The sequence below is a fragment of the Hetaerina americana genome, unplaced genomic scaffold (assembly GCF_022747635.1).
Source record: "Hetaerina americana unplaced genomic scaffold, ioHetAmer1.1.p SCAF_4, whole genome shotgun sequence".
NCBI lineage: Eukaryota > Metazoa > Arthropoda > Insecta > Odonata > Calopterygidae > Hetaerina > Hetaerina americana.
The window spans coordinates 28,455,911-28,474,064 of NW_027286985.1; the positions used below are offsets into that span (position 1 = coordinate 28,455,911).

The 18,154-nt window shown below is 34.0% G+C and overlaps 1 protein-coding gene across 3 annotated transcripts in view; it reads left to right on the forward strand.

Moving 5' to 3' along the window:
• LOC139692553 (ubiquitin carboxyl-terminal hydrolase 47-like) overlaps window positions 1-18,154 on the forward strand; it is a 59,755-nt gene that overhangs the window by 5,397 nt on the left and 36,204 nt on the right. For 2 of the 3 annotated variants that reach the window (XM_071590789.1, XM_071590791.1), the window contains exons 4-7: window positions 1,298-1,688; window positions 8,553-8,728; window positions 12,839-13,013; window positions 16,687-16,808. In XM_071590789.1, the coding sequence (XP_071446890.1) occupies window positions 1,298-1,688; window positions 8,553-8,728; window positions 12,839-13,013; window positions 16,687-16,808 (864 nt within the window). The remainder of the gene's footprint in view (window positions 1-1,297; window positions 1,689-8,552; window positions 8,729-12,838; window positions 13,014-16,686; window positions 16,809-18,154) is intronic. The other variant, XM_071590790.1, reaches the window with a different exon arrangement.

Here is an 18,154-nt window from a genome sequence, read left to right on the forward strand (position 1 = left end):
CACCTTAGGAAAAAAACATTATGAAGTTATTTGTTTAGATATCCATATGCAGTTTTTTCATTTTAAAATATAATATTGTAGTTTATAATAATGTTATACATTTACATAATCTGAATAATAAATGTAATTATTACAGTATCATAAATTTGAAGAATATTTTTTTAGCAATAATAGTTCGATTTTTAGAAACAAAACTAATATTTTTTTTTTAATTTTTCAATTAAACTACGATATTTTAATATAATAAAGAATCAAATAGACATGTAGAATATATTATAAATAAATAAAGAAAAACCAGTGAATTGCAAATTTTTTTGTCAGCCTCTGCATAGTTCGATTTTGTTGAAAAGGCTGATATCACTGAGTCAAGTTGGGACTTTTCCCCTTTCCTTGAGACTGCGGCAATGTGCCTACAATCTAAAGGCAGAAAAAAACTAAGTTCTAACTCACAGAGAACTGCTGACAATGTAATCCATTACACAGGGTGCAATTGATTAGATACGACGGATGGCAAGAGAAACCAAAATGATCACAAAGCAGTGCTCTCATTTCCATCGTCTCAACATAGTCTGAATAAGCAGGTATATATCAACACCACGAAACCACAACACATTCAAGAGATTACAGTTGAAAACAGATTAGTAGCCTTTCAGTGGCTTTTCATAGTGGAAAGACCACTCAGAAAAAAAACGAGCAAACAAATAGGCAGAGCTTCCCGGCATGTACAAAACTGAACGAAAAATTATAGTAAGAAATATACTTTTTTAAAAGGATTTAAAATTGCTAATAAAAAATTAAAAAATTAGTTACACAATTCTATGGAATTCAACCTATCGATAGCACAAAAACCATAAACTATTAAAGAAAAAACCATAAGTTACAACGATTTAAACAAAAGCCTACCCAAGAGCCGATATATCGGCCCGCTGCACTTTTCGCCAGGGATACGAAAGCCGATATATCGGCCCGCCGCACTAAGAGGGTTAACTTCTTCCTCTCGTGTTATTTTAGTGACAGTAGACATTCCAAATTTGAGTGATCACTCAAAGATACTAGAAATAGTCGACAGTTGCCTTTATTTACTTCAACTATGTATTCCATTTAGTTCACAGCAGGTACTAACTGGAAGACCTAGTCTTAACTTGCAGTTTTAAAAGAGTTACTGGGGTCATTAATCCTGAAAATTCATTATTTCTTAAAACTTTTTTGTTCACAATCTTTGCAACAGCCTTCCAGTTTCATGCCTTAGCCTTTTCATTCTAGGTTATTTATGGAATTCATTTTGTTATTCTAACAGGTGACATTAAAGCACAACCGTGTAGATACTTTGAAGGATGTTGGTGTTTCATTTGATGCGAATGCAAGGAATCAGTTTTTGCTGTCTGATCCCAAAGGTGCTTTGACATTTGGGAGGGTACGGAGGCGTGCAATTGGAGAGGAAGGAGTCATTGATATCAAGGAAGCAGTAGGAGGAAGTGGAGAGCATGCAAGACCATCCACCATTGGGAATTTCCCATCATCAAAGTCTCAATGGGGTAAAGGTGCCAAAGGAGACTTCCTAACAGACTACACCCTCTTGCCTCCTGGAGGGCCTCCAATCCCAGCCCCTCCACCACCTCCTCCCTCACTCGTGTCAAATGTTGACAGCAGTTCTTATGCACTGTCATCCATCATGAAACCAGACACTCGTGAGTAATTTACTCAGTTTTTGATAGCATAGACTTCATTCGATTTTTATATGTACCTGATCATATGAATGAAATGGTTGCCTCTTACCCAATTTTTTTGTCTGGTGTAGTTGAACCATCCTTGTAAATGAGTGCATAATTATTATGTAATGGTTTAAACTTATTCTGTCTTCTTCCAGATAACTTGGCAATCCTGTTTCATTGAAATCCATTAGTTTTAATTTAATGCTTAATTATGTATTTAATTTTTTAAAGAAGATTTTAAGTGTAGTTTACTATTTTGTTTAGTTTTTTTCATCAAGTAATTTGGCTAGGAAAGGGAGGAGGGGTGTCATGTCTTTGAATCCTTTGGAATTGTAAGGACTTTCCTTGAAGTTTTTAAAATTTTATTAACTCATTTAAAAAATGCATTACTTAATTTGCCTCTAACTATGCTCATCTTGTGTCTAATGTGTATATGTATTATTCATTTTGCTGTTTAAAGTACACCACCTTTTTGAATATACGAAATATTTTTTACAAAAAACTGCCAAGCAATCCATAATTATGAACGTTCTTATGTTCATTAATTAGCATCCTGAATTTGTAGAAACTTAAGACCTAATTACCCTAATTATATTGCTTTTCTGTCATAAAAAGAAAGTGCTATTAGTCTCAATCTCGCCCAATTAAGTTGATAAATAATATTCTTGTGAGTGTGCTTATGAAAGTTAAAGGGAAGGAAATAAGCAAGTACCCACATTGACAAAAATTTTATGTGCCAAGCACATTTCCTTCTCCATACAGTGTTTCTTCCTATATGTTCAAAGATAAGGACAGCAAAAATAATTGATGGTAACATTATGTTAATAATATATATTAAAGGTTTTTCTTTATGCCTCAGCAAAGCAGAATGATGAAATTCTTTTGGATTCATCTCCTCTTGTTCATTTTTAAATGAGTAGTTTATTAGAAATCTCTTTCCTTGCAGAGTGGATTAGTTTTGATATTCGTAAAGCATACATGATGACCCCATGCACAAGGTCAAAACATCGAGATACTGTGGAAATGATGTTGTTTAAAAAAAATATGCTTGATGAAGAGAACTAAAAAAATCATACCTTTATCTGTTAAGTCCAAGTCCCATGCTGATACCTTAATTCTTTCACATTTCAATGATAAAAACAAATGTGCATCATGAAAATTCATCTGAGTAGTAATAGGAACAATTCTATGATCTCCCCTTTTTTATGGTGGCATCAGTGTCACATTGAAAGAAATGCTAAAACTTCTGGTCGTTGGATTTTTTTCAGAATCTAATTTTCAACTGTTGTTAATAAAAATGGTAGATACAAGGGATGCTAGTTATATTTTCATCCTAATAATGAAAAGGCAGTAATTAATAGTTGAAAATGGCTTAACTGTTTTTCGAAGTATTCTCAATGATAATCAATACACTTTTGCATGCGCTCGAATCAATTTTCTAACTCTTATTCCACTCAGATTGAGGTGCCTCCAAAACGTAGTTTTTGAATGCATCAACGGCTTCTTCAGGTGCCGAAAAATATTTGTCATGCAATTTTTTCTTGATCATCTGGAATAAAAAGAAGTCATTTGGTGCTAAATCAGGGCTGTACAGAGGATGACCTATCAATGCGACGTTTTGGCCAGTCAAATAGGTAGTTGTTTCAGCTGATCTGTGAGAGCTTGCATTGTTATGATGAAGAATGATCCTTTGTTGCCACTTCTTTTTCTGTATTTCACCTAGCAGTTCTGGCAAAAAAATGCTCGTTTACCATTCAGAAGTCACGGTTTTGCATTGCTCAAACGGTATGGTTGCCAAATGTCCAGTTATTCCAAAGAAACAGGCGATCATTTGCTTCGATGTGCTTGTGCACGAATCACTTGTGTCGGATTTGGCTCGTCTTGGAAGACCCATACAGTGGATTGCTGTTTTGTTTCAGACTTGTAGGCATAGACCCAAGATTCGTCACCTCTGTTGATGTTATATACGGCTTTTGATGCCCCGCAATTGTATTTCTTGAGCATTTCTTTGCACCAATTGACACGACTCCCAAACAAAACATCCCAATGAAGCCAGTAGTGTCCAATATTTCAGCACCCAATCATCTGATTGCCAAGAAAGTGAATTCCTTGCTCCAGGCATACTTGGATTTTATCCTGAAATTTGGGGTAAAAAACTACTGTCTTCGCCAGTAAGCTGGTAGGTGTAACCCTCCCAACCAAGTGGATCCTAATATACCTGAATGCACGGAATTTATTTATTAGTCTTCCTTGTAAAGGAGCATTAGTGCTAGTGGAAGCCAGACTAGTGAGGAAAGGCATAGAGGTCCCTGTGATTTGAGCTGTGTTCATAAATGGAAGTTTGTGTCTCAAGCTATGTTGAATTCAACTACAAAATTTACTAACTACTTGAATGGGCTGGCCATGGGCTCCCCTTTATCTCCATTTTTAGCCTCAGGTTTTCATGGACAATTTTGATCGGGAATTATTTTCTTGTGAGATGGTAGGTCTTAACTGTGTGTTTAAGTGGTCCTGTTATGTAGATGATATTTTTTGTGTGTGGAGTGGCACCATTAGACAGTTGACATTGTTTGTCCAAGCCTTAAACCAAACCAAATACAGGAATACCTTAAATTCCACAAGTGAGATAGGCTCACGAGAATTAATTATGGCTGTCTCCTCCTTAAAAAATAAGCTCATTGTCAAGAAAGCAGATTAGGGGATTTCAGTCGTGGTATTAGACAAAGGGGTCCTATGTGAAAAAATGTGGAGACTTATTATATCTAATAAAATAGTCAGCTTTCTTCGTGATCCTATAACAGAACACCAGAAAGTTATGAAATGTTGTTAAAGCTGAGTGATTCTATCAAACTTGTACAAATGAATCCCAAATCACCCAGATTCTTTGGTCTCCCAAAAATACACAAAATTGATATCCCTATCCGACCAGTGGTATCTAGTGTCTCCATGCCAGCCCACCTACTTGCTCATAAATTAAGCAACCTACTCAGACAACATGCTCATTTTTCTCCAAAATACGTTATCAAGAACTCTTATGGACTTTCAAGTAGGTTTTCAGATATAGTACTACCGCGAAAATGTATGATGTTGTCCTTCGATGTTGTCAACATGTTCACAAGTATCCCAAGGAAGGAAGCCCTGAAACTAGCTGATATATCCCTCGTAAAGGCTAAAACACTACCTCCTGTAATGAGTGAATTGTGTGACTTATTAGCATTTTGTGTGAATCAAAGTAGTTTTGTGTTCAACGGTAAATATTATAGATGATTAGAAGGTCTGGCCATGGGCTCACCCCTCTCTCCCATCCTAGCGGACACATATGGACAATTGGGAGAGACAGTTATTTGCTTTAAACTATCCCCTACAAAAAAATGTGTTATCCTGGTTCTGATATGTTGATGAAATCTCCTGTGTTAGGACTGGATCTACAAGACAATTGGACAATTTTTTCACTTGGTTAAATTCTTTAGATGAATGTATACAATTCATAAGTGAGTTGGAATCAGATGGTGCCTTGAATTTCCTGGATTTGGCTGTGAAAATAATTAATCATAGGTTCGAACTTTCCATTTACAGAATAAAGTGTTGCTCTGACCAAATTATCTGCTCAAAATCCAAGCATCATCATTCACAAAAACATGTGGCCATTCATGCTATGTTACACAGGGTATGCAATATCACAATGTCAACACACAACAAACAAGGGAAACTCCATATTATAAAACGAATTGCAGTCAACAATGGTTACCGAGAGAAAATGATCGACACATGTACAATAGAAAACAAACACAGATAGTCCAGAAAGTTACATACCACACATTTAACTTGACAAGCACCGACCGTGAATGGTGACTATTTCTAGGCCACATTTCACTCAGGATTTCACAAATACTCTCCAAGAACGAAATCAAGACAGTGTTTTACAACACTTACTTTTTAAAAAACATAATGGGTTCACCCGAAGATAAATTTGACATAATGCAACAAAGCAAGGTTTATACTCAATTGCACGGACTGCAGTGCCATCTACATTGGATAGACAGGGAGGACATTTGATATTAGGATTAAAGTACACTGATGAAGCTTCATAAAGAAAGACTACAGATCTCAATTCGCGAAACACCTCTTGGAAAAGAATCATACTGGACATTCTTCACAAAGAAAAGAAAGGATGTAGGTTGAATGCTTTGGAGGAGTTGGAAATTTGGCAATCCCTTCAGTCAAACAGATTTGAGGTGGTCAATGAAACAATATACATCTCCCATTCCCCCCTTCTAAATTTCCTAAATGACTATAAAATCTTACCCCACCCTCACCAAAGTAGTGATGACCATCGACTGTCCCTTAATGAAGATAAAACCATTGCGGAAAAAACCCCCTCTCCCCAGCCCACTAATAGGTTGCTGCACAAGTACTCAACTTACCCCCTCTCTCTTACTGCCCCTACCTTCCTCCCCTCTTGGAGCCATGCTATATACTGTAAGTTGAAAAAATTTTCCTGTATGTCACCTGATGATGATGCACAGCATCGAAACCATGGTCATGTGAAGTAATAAATCTTTATGTGGAAGTGCAAAGTTTCTTTCTCTACCCTCATTAAACTAAGCCATCCAGTTCAGGACCAAAATAGAGGAAGTATCTTCAGGAAGGACACAGCGACTGACCAAATAATTCATGCTTCATCCAGCCTTCATGTGTCGCAGAAGTGTATGGCCTATCATTCGCTCTTTCATAGGCTGTTAGCCATTTCAATGTCAGTAGAAAATCAGGAAAGGGAGCTTTCAATAATCAAACAAATTGCCATCAGTAACAGATATCCGGTGGATCTGATAAGTAAAATGTATAGTAAAAAATTGAACAGGGTAGCCACTAGACAAATTTGTGGTAGTTAGGACCAGAAAGTACAATGGAGAAAAATACCATACCTGGGTGACATTTCCCCAAAAGTTGAGAAGATATTTCCCACAATTCAGGATTGCATTTTATGATAAACACAAATTAAAAAACATTTTATGCTTTACCAAGGACAAAGTTGAAAAACTAAGCAAAAGTTGTATCTACAAATAACAGTGTAGGGACTGCGCGGCCATGAATCTTGGTCAAACTGGGAGAAAGTTCCTAAAAAGGGTCCAGGAACTTAGGTATTGCCTCAAGAGGAATGATTCATATTCTCTGTTAACCAAACATCTAGAAAACCAACATACCAGTGATTTTACACCTCAGACTCTTCATTTCGATAGCAAAGAGGCCAGGCTTGACATTCTTGTACAGTATGAGATCCATGGAAACAACCCATTAGTGAAGGCATTATATTTTCCTCTTAATCTCATCTCCTAGGGGTGGCAAGATGGATGGGTCTCAGTTTGGAGGAGCCCATCCCCTGTGATGCACTACTCTGCCTTCCCCCCTCCCCACCTTTACTTTGTCCCTAACTACCCAATCAGCAGTGTTTTACCTCCAGGTTTCACTGTGGTGCAGTGAAACCTGGGTCCCATGAAAGTTTATTTTTCATGTGGACTTACTAAGTTCTTTATTGACATTAGTCATGAAGGAAAAATTCTACAAGGTTATGCCTGAAACCATTGACTTATGCCAAGATTATAATGTAATATTTATTTTTGTGTAGAGAAAGCAATTGCAATGTATGCAAAATTATATGTTGTCACAGTTTTGAAAACATTTGCCAAAATGAAATTTCTTGAAATTGTAATTCAAAAAGGTAGTGTTCTTATAATAGTTGTCATTTTTAGCTTCTAACTCCTGGTTCTTTGCTTTGAATAATATAGTGATTTGTAATAAGATTATAAATATGGTGAAACGTATAGGTAACTATCATAACCCTACTAATTTTATTAAAAATGGTATTAATTTTGGCTCAATCCTTTATTTATCATGTAATGAAATTAAAAGAGTAAATCATAATTTGCTACTAAATAGGTGCATTTACAATACATTTTCATGTTTTGTGCATGGGTATTGCTTGTGCCATAGGCTGAAGTCATTGAGAGAGTTATGGCTTACACTCTCTTAACCTCCACCCAATCGCCTGTATCCTTCCTTTGCATTTCCCCTCTTGAAGTCACTTTGTTTACTTTCATTTGTGATGAAACATGTGTTGTAATGAAATAGTTCATTAGTATTTTCAGCCACAGTTTGGCTGCGAGCTTTTCTCTTGAAGACTTGACAACATTATTCCAATTAAAGCGAATTCTTAATAGTCCTTTGGCAATATTTTTCTACCTGTAATGCACTTTTCAATGTATTATGCATATATGTTGAATATAGCTGTCAAGGAAAATGTTTGTCTTATGATAACAGTAATATCTAGAGTAATATTTTCAATTTGACCTTAAATATTGTTTTTACTGGTTGTGTAGGTTATTCAAAAATGTAAAATCCAAATTCCTAGTGTTTACTGTATGAAATAATACAATAGGAAGTCATGAAAATATGGGTGATCAAATATTTCATATTGAAGTGGAATTGAGTTCAGGGCACATTAAATGCATTTTGCGCCAGTTAATGGCACTTAGGTTGAAATAAAAGTGAAAAATCCACTGTTGGATGAACTAAATTTTTGAAAATTGGGAAGAATTTGAGTGACTATTAAGTGCTATTTCTCGTATTACTTATAGATTCTCCTTTGAACTCAGTTTGTTTTTTACTAATTCTGTCTTTTTTTACTCACCTTTGCTGCTTATTCAATGCTGATGATGTAGCTAATAAATTAATACTATCCTTGGCTTTTGTATACTTTCTGTCTAAGGAGTCAAGCAGAAAAATAATATTTTCTTGTATACAGAACCGTAAACAGGAATAATTTTCCTTTTATTACTTTAGGTTATGTGGGCCTTGTAAATCAAGCCATGACCTGCTACCTCAACAGTCTCCTACAGGCCCTCTATATGACCCCAGAGTTTCGTAATGCTCTTTATGAATGGTGTTATGATGGCACTGAAGAAGGAACCACTAACTCAATCCCTTTTCACCTCCAGAAATTGTTTCTCAACTTGCAAGTAAGTCTAGAGACGTTCTCTAAGGAGGGTATTTAATGTCAGTATTCAGCTTAGTGTTATGGAATTAAGTAAAATTTAAGTATGGTTTTATATGAATAATATTGATTTGTATTAGTCATTGACTAATAGTTATTTCATTGACAAGATATATTATCATAATGGCTTCATTTTTTAGCAACCATCCTTAACCATATTATAGGTTTTATTTTTCCTATGAGTAAACGTGATGGTTTTTAAGTTAAAGTTATTACATGTTATTCACTCTGCCTTGAACAGAAAGCCTCTTGTGGTTTTTTTTAAGGACCTCATCATGATAAATCTTATGATGATGTTAGTTATTGTTAGTGATCGATAGATTTAATAACAATCTCACTTTCTTTGTCAGTATTGAAGATGCCTGTTTCATTTTTTTTCATGAAAGTATACTTTTGAAAGATATTATTTTGTTAGTAAAAATAATGTATTAATTTTCATACAAGTTGCGTAGTATGTTTTAAAACCAAATGCTGTTAAAGTAGAAAAACAGCCATCACATGGGGAGACTTGAACCCCTGCCAAAGTGTTGTGATCCCTGCACTTGACGAAACGAGGCATTATTGTTATTATATGAGCTCGACCTCTGGATTTGATGATTCAGTGTGGTTATTACTGCTGGAACTGTCAAAAGTTTCTGCTGAACTACAAGATCTATTCCATCAAATGCCAAAAGGAATTTTTTTACCGTGCATAACACAAAAATATTGCATTAAAATCAGTGAATCATCATATTTAGTGTCTCCCTCAAGTAAGCTCCCATAAAAACTTCACAGACTTGTTATGTAGTGCTTTTCCTAAATGCTAATCCAAGAAATCATGTCATAGTGGTTGATGAAGTGTGTCTTAAAATAATCCTCTTTCATTTTATTATTTATCAGGCTACAATAAATCTAAATGTACTGGTTTCTTCTGTCAATTATTGATTTGCCCACCAAAACTCTTCATTACAAGCAGCTGATATATGGTGGATTAAACTAATGGAATCTTGGTTGTTTTCCTATTGTACTGTATTTCCGGTCCATTAGACACAATGTGATTTATCATGTTAGGATTTATGAAAATTTTTGGATCAAACCAAAAAAGATCCCAATATTTTGGTATTAGCTCTTACAATGAAGAAAATGGAATTGTTGCATTAAAATGTTAGCAGGAATATAAAGATTTATCCATTGTAGAATCCTAGAAATCCATCATCACCTGGTAAATCATTTATACAGTTATTTTTACTTTCTTCGTGTACAATGTCATTTCCACTTCCATTTAGAAAATTGCTAATGCCACAGTTTTAAAAAGATGGTATGATAGTCTTACTTTTAACTTTCTGCCAGGAATTTTTCAACCAATCAGAGACACTAAAAATCGACAGTCATTTTATTCTTTCTGCAGGTCTGACGTCATGAGTTGAGATGAGTGCCCTTATAACCTATCTTTTATGTTTGAGTGGCAGTTTTTGTAGTTCTTTTATATGTAAAGTCCATTCCCTTCATGAATCACTCGCACTATGATTTCCAGAAAAATTGCATTAGAAATAACTATTGCTAATTTTCTTGCTTCAATTGAAATCATTTTTGTTGAAACAGTAATCCAATTATTCCTATGATTTATAATCCAGTTCTTAACTTCTTCCTAAAGCTTAGGGTATTTAGGAGCACATGACCATAGTTTTTTTTACTCAGAGTTTTTTGGGAGAGATAAAATGTATTAACTGATAGGCGACATCCCCAGGGATTTATTTGGGAATTTTTTTCAGGAAGTACACCCAAGGAAATTTAAACTCTGTTGTTTACTGCTAGCTCAAAACAGTCATTTTATTGAAATTTGTATTAAAGGCAACCATTTTCTATGCCTCATGTGGGAAAAATTACTTAACATGAAGTATTTTCCTGTGAGTTGGCTTGTGCTTCTGGGTCAAAGTTGAATTCATTTACTCTTGGCCCATAAGACACAGGCTGATTTTATTGCACTTGTTGAAGCAAAAAAATTGTGTTTTGTGGGCTGGGAAATACGGTATATGCTGTTCTGACCAAGAATATTTTTATTCTCAAATCGTATGAGTGTTGACATTTGATATCACTAAAATAGGTCTTCTTGTATTTTTGTTTAACCCTATATCTCCATTAAACATAAATGCAAACATTTTAGCGTATAAAAGTTGCAATGCAGTTGAATAAGGAAAGAATCTTTTGGTTTACTTATATTTTGCAATTGGTTGATATGAATGTACAGGCTGCATCTTTGGTTGATTATATTTATTATTATTTGGTTGAGTATTCGTCCATCTGTGGAGAATGATCGACTACAGACTTAAAGGCAATTATGCCTGCTGTAAATGCTTAAGCCCTCTCTGGCTGAAATTAAGAATACAAAGTAACTTTCCACTGTCCTTTATTAGCGTACAACCGGTTTCAACGCTCAAGCGTCATCATCAATAAAGGACAGTGGAAAGTTAATTTGTATTCTTAATTTCATTAAAATGAATTTCCACAAGGTTGAGCCAGAAACAATTGAATACCCTCTCTGGATGTTTGGGAGTACCCCTAATCTAAAAAGTAACATGGAAGTTGTGTGTTCATTCAAGACTTAAGCATTTGATTCTTTAGATTAAAATTTAGCCTCATGTAATGGATTAGATACATAAAAAGTGTGAATGACTTAAGGTAAAAAGGTGAAAATTCTACAGGGAATCATTGAGAATTCTTTATTCCTTTTAGAAGGTTAATGGGAAAGAATGAGTTCATCATAAAGACAAGAAAAAATTGCCTTGTGTCAATCAGGCCAAGTGCTGTCAGTAGAACTAGTCTGAAAGTGTTGTATATTCCAAAAAAGGTAGCATTAAGTATTTAAAGCATGAAATAGAACTCCATGAAGCACTCTGATGGTCCATGAAAGGCCCATGCAATTATAAAAACATTGTGTGTCATCTAAGTAATTACTTTTGAGAATAGAAAATACAATGCTACTAAGTGTTGGTATGAACATTTTTAGATGGGGTACGATCTTCATAATTTGAAGATAACTGATGAAGGGGCCTTGGCAGATCATACCGTTTCAAGTTAGTTTCCTGATAATATTATGAAATCAATAGAAGAAAAGGGTTGCCCAAGAGAGGAAATCTGACAGTTCCAATGATTCATTGGTTGGATGAGCAATGCCTGAGTGGCATTCTGCATGTATGAAATATCAAGTCTGAGAAGCTGAGGAAAAATCACATCAGGCCACAGAATAATTTTTTCTCTTTTTTTAATATTCTTAATGTTTAATAATCTGCAATAACACATTGCTATGCTAAATACGCTTTTACTGGGAAGTAAGTGTGTTTCTAAATTCATCTCTACAATAGTAGTACTTACAATGTGTGCATTCATTGGCAGAATTTCTTTATTGATGACTGTTATACTTTCTTTCATCTTTTTCAATGTGGCTGTCAACTATAAAATTCAAGATCACGTCTGGGTCTTAAATCAGATGTAACTGAAGTAAATTTAGGTAAATGTTTACCCAGTAATGTGGTTTGGGTAACCTAACTCAGGATTTCCCATACACTTAGCAATTTATGTATAATAGATTTTTCAATCTCTGTTTTTTCATAAATCTGATTAGTGGGATACATGTAGTTCATGTCTAATTTGGAAAAATATGAGTTTATAGTACCAAAGTTTGTTATTATATAATTCAGTAAGTATGATATGTCTAAATTGATTTCATGCTAAAATAATAATTTATTAAAATCAAGAGAATGACATTTGATGTAGTCATCATGGTAAACTAGGAAAACTTGCATTTCTAGTTGTTTCAGAAAGTATGAATAGGTGTATGATATGATCAGTTTTTTAAAACTATGTGTTTATTGCTTTGAATATATATTTTAAATAATTTCTTATGTGTATATAATCTGATTGTCGAAGAAAAGAATCTTAAAATTCAAATTTCATTTGTGATTACCATTGAATAATTATTTTTGATTGCTTAAAAAAACCTTTATTTTATATTATGTGATGTTTTCAATACAGAAAATATAATTTAAGGATTTTGATTTATGTTAGTAATTTTATCGTACTCCTTCATTTTCTTAAGACTTCATCTCGACCTGCAGTTGAGACAACAGAATTAACAAAAAGTTTTGGCTGGGAATCAAGCACTGCATGGCAGCAACACGATGTCCAGGAACTGTGTAGAGTGATGTTTGATGCACTGGAACAGAAGTTCAAAAATACACCTCATGCTGATCTCATTCAACGGCTTTATGAAGGTTTGCTAATAATAATGTTTGTATGCCATAATTTTGCTCCAAACAGTTAAAGATATACTGATGTATTTCCTGGAAAATTCACTTGAATGTTGATGTTTTTTTCTCAATTCCTAAGTCATACAAATTATGAATTTTCATTTAAACCTTAAATATGTATCTCTTGCATGGCAAATGTTTTAAGAATGTTGGATACTGCATCTATGGAACTTAAACTTACAGCAGTGATTGCATCTTTACTGTGCTAGGTAAAGTTCTGTTTTATACATATGTAGAAAAATCTTTTCTATTTAGAAAAAGTAGAATACATTTTCATTAAGTGATTGGTACGTCTATGAAGAAAATGTAAAATTTATATTTTGTATTGATGAGTCACAAAGCACAGTGCCCTAACCAATTATGAGCCAAGATTTGATGGTAAATAAAAATAACACACTCTTATATAAAATATATATATATATATGTATGTATAGATGTATATAGATGTATATGATTGTATATATATATATTTTATATATATATATATATATATATATATATATATATATATATACATATATATTTATATACATACACACACACATATATACATATATATATTTAGTTATACCCAAAAACAGGGAAGGACACTCGCATATCTAATTAACATTTTGATGGCATGGCAATCATCAAATCGTCATGTGCATGCTGTTCTTGGGGGCAGAGCAGACAGGATATTTGTGGGGGAATGAGTAGAGGAGAGGTATGGGATGAATCAGAAATGGGCAAGGAGGTGAGAGGGGATGTGCAGGCAACTGTGGGATGGTTACAGTGGGCTGAGTTCAGTCCGAGAGGTTTAAATGACTGAAGCACCCAGATATGAGCCATCTTGTGTTTTCTCACCTCTATATTGCTTGTGGATTCAGGAAGAGTTTCAATCACCGAAACAGAGAAGCAGTCATCCAAAGATTGGTCCAGGGAAGCAGTGTAAGTAGGGGTAGGATAATTAAGGAAGATGGGAGATTTAGTAGAGTATCAGTGGTTATTCATGCTAAGGGATACTTCTATGTGGGTGGTGCATTCACCCACATGGAAGGAAAAACAGAAGTTAGAGGTGAGGTGGCATATAATGTTTTTTGAAGTGCAGGTGTCAAAGAAATATCTATTGGGTTGCAATTTGGTAGTCGGGGAGGTGGCAGGTCCAAGAAGATTGCAGTGTGGGAGGTCGCATTTAGCAAGAATTACCATAAAAACGATTGTGTTAAACTTTGTTTCAAAATTTCAAGGGAACAAAAAATTTAGACTCACACAAATCTGGTATTAGGATTTGAAATTAACTTCTTGTAATTCCTTGTTTTATCAGTAAAATCCTGATGCCATATCATGTCCTTTAAATACTAGGTAAATTCATGTGATAATTTGTCAATTAATTTTTTTCTCTAAGTTAAGGACTCTTAAATTTAATCTTAACACTTTGAGCATTTACTGTTTAAAATGTTAAGTAAAAAAATGTGAAAATAAGTGCCTATACGAGGGTGTAAATCAGCAGACTGTAGACTTCTATCCAATAGCCCAGGCCCACGAAAACAGCATAACAATTGTTTTTTAATTTTATTAATTAATAATTTCCAGAGGGCATCAAAGTATGAATTGAGATACTTCTGAAAAATTCCAATACCAACATGGTTTAAACCTCATCGTCTGAAGCCAGTTCACTAGCCATTGCACTCAGCTTCTCGAGCTGCAGTGAGATTCTATTTTATTGTCACTCACAAAAGAGATTCCTTATAGTGTCAGCCCTTTCATATTTCCTTTTAGTGTTCTTCAAGATTGAACATCTTTTAATTACCCATATCAATATTTACCTTCTCATCTGTTAACACAAGACAGTTTCATTTAGCCATAGTTTTTTCACTAATAATGGCTGTTTTAAATGGCATAGTATAAGAACAGTTTTCTATTGAATTAAACGTTTAAATTAAACTTAACATCACTAATGAAACTGTAACAAAATAATTGATTAATGCTGAAATTTAAATGAGTAATGAGTTAATAGTTAAGGAATTTCTTTGTCACTGCCATTTTAAGATAGTTGATTTCTTGTATCACCCTTTCTAAGGTTATTGCATTTAAGTTTTGTTCATAATAATAATAATAATTTCATCATAAAGGAAATACCATTTCCTAGGTTTGTCTTAGTGACTTCCTGTTGAAAGTCATTGTGGGCTTTTATCATTAATTTTGTATTATTATTTCCTGAATGAAAGCAATGAAAAACCAAAAGGGTGTCATGGCACAGTTAATATTTATCTCGGTTCTTAACAAAAAGTGCCAACTCCCATTTAGGACTTCAAAAATACATGAGAGAGAATTTCTTCTCTAGGATTTTAATTTGGGTGAGCCTTCAAATATTGAAAACATATATTTCATCGTCTATGCATTAATGTCAATGCTGCATGGAGATGTGCTGTAATATTTTGTTGTGCAAATTTAGCAGTGACCATTGTATTACATCAGGTATACAAGGTAATAAAAATGATGCCTAAGCAAAACGTTTGAAAAACAACTTTTTATTTCTTAAATCTGGCGAAAGATCTGGAATCAGAAACCAGCGCATTCCTGGGCACCCTTGGCTATGAACTGTCTTATATTCACCTTGAGGCAGAATTTCTGGGTTAAGGTGGTTAGCCTGCAACATTATGCTCTGAGAACATAAACAAAAATTCCCGATTGATGAAGTGATTCAAGGTTAATATGCTGCATCTGTTGTTAATATATCTGGTATTATTTACATTTAGACCGAGCTAAAGAAGCGATGTGTTTTGGGGACATAGGAGTTTCTTATAGGTTGCAAATGACAGAAATACAATATCTTTGTGAAAATTACGTATAACTTTTAAATTAGCAAGTACATGGAATTCATTTGTATGGGAAAATTTCAAAATAAACATGTTTGTAAGTCATGGGACCTCAAAGAATAACTGAATGAAGCACTTTTCTACTTGATAACTTTTTTTTTAATTTCCGACTGGGTTTCGATGTATTACATCATCATCAGGTAACAAACTGAAGTTGTGTGCAGGCTTATATACATTCCGGAAGGGGTGGAGAGGACGAGGAGAAAAAAAAATGTCATCAAGTGGAAAAGTGCTTCGATCAGTTATTCATTATGTTCGACTTCCACCACATAATGCCTGGAGCTACTCAATTTGTTCATGGGATTGCTTTGAATTTTGGTGATGTATTTTGATTTATTCATGGTAAAATGATGAACAGTTCTATGCTTTAAGAGACTGCTCTCAGCTTTGAATTATATGATGTTTTGAATTATGAAGTATCAAAATGATGAAATTTTTCTGGATAAGAAAAGTCTAAGATTTAACAAATGCATTGATCCTTAATTTAATTTTGCATGTTGCCAACAATTCACTGCCCCTGTCATTTTTCATGTACATGATAGTATCCATAGAGCATTGCTTGAGTTAATCTGTAATTCATTTGTCCTCTATGCTAAAGTACATCTGATATTGCAGTAGGTGTTGTTTGCGTTAGATATTTCTCTTGATGAGAAATAATTTTTATCTCATGAATTAAGATGCATTTAGAGTTGGAAAAACAAATTTATTTATCCCCAGATTACAAAATGACAAATTCTGATTAGGAAGTCTTAATTTTGATTATTAATTTTAATTTACAGGTAATATGATAGATAGTGTTAAATGCCGAGAGTGCAGTACAGAAAAGTGTCGTAAGGATACCTTCCTGGACATACCCCTAGCTGTCCGTCCATTTGGCTTAGATGTTGCATATGAGAGTGTGGTAAGTTGAAATTGTTTGACATCCAATTTATGTGCATACCCCTGCATCACAATTGCAGTTGATACTTCGTAAGTGTCGTTGAGTGAGTGATCATGACATAAGATGCAGTGGCAATAAGCAGAAAATAATGAGTGAACGGTGAATATGGTGAAAGTTAAAACTCTTATAAAAATATTTTTGTGCAATATTTCACTACGGACTTATTATAGTTTGAAAAAATGATAATGTGAATACTCTTACTGTGTTGTTTTGCATGGACAAGGTTGCATTAAATTAATGTTTATAGCACTGTCCTGATTAATGATATAGGGGAAATTACCACCTCTACCCTCTGTATACTATTCATTGATAGGCCACCTGTATTGAAAGTGCATGTTTAATTAAGATGAGGATTTTGTTGCCACCTCTCTGGGATGCCTTGTAGTAATAATATTTTTATTCATCCAAAAACCTGCTTTACAACTATAGGATAGGTCAAGACAGACGTATTCATTTTTTTTTTGACAAAAAATGTTGCTGTTATACATATAAACAATACATTGAAAAAGTCATGTATGGAAATAAAAACGTTCACTATAAAGTTTTTTCATATTTTTTCCAAAATACGGACAAAAGTTTCAATATTTATAATGGTAAAACAACTTGTTAAAAACTTAGGAACCAAAATATTTTAGGTTTTTGCTGTACGTTTCTATTTGATACATCATAATCCCGTGATCATCTCTCTTATAACTATTGTAGTTATTGGTATAATCATTCACCAATAGTTCAACGCTGTTTTGTCATGTATAGGATAGGATAAAAATAAAATATAAATACATGGTTGGGTAAAAATGTTCCATTACTTCAATAATGGTGAGCAACATTTCCTTTTTGTCATTTATGAGATGATTGTTATTGCCCACTTAAGCTTAATAGTAGCAGCTTAATAAGTCTCAGTGCATATGGGGATTGACTCCAGGTATATATCTGTTTGTATATATCCATCTATATCCAGGTGTATATATCATAGGTAGAAATCTCCCAGAATACAACTGAGGAGAAAGTCATGAACCCAACAATTACATTGGGAAATGATTATCATAGATAATTTGTGATAGTAATACAATAGATTTCACTCAAGTGAATGGTCATTAAACTAGGTATGCATGCAGTAGTATGTTTTTGCCTACTCCTTTTTACTGCTGTCTAGTGCTAATTATGACCATTTGCTTTTGTAAATGCGTATGCATCTTTAACATATGCCATTTGAGGCCAAATATGGTATCATGTTAATTCACTTTGTATGCATGTGCATTGGTCTCATTTGTTAAGTGTGGCCTTTATTAAAGCATCAGATTCAAATA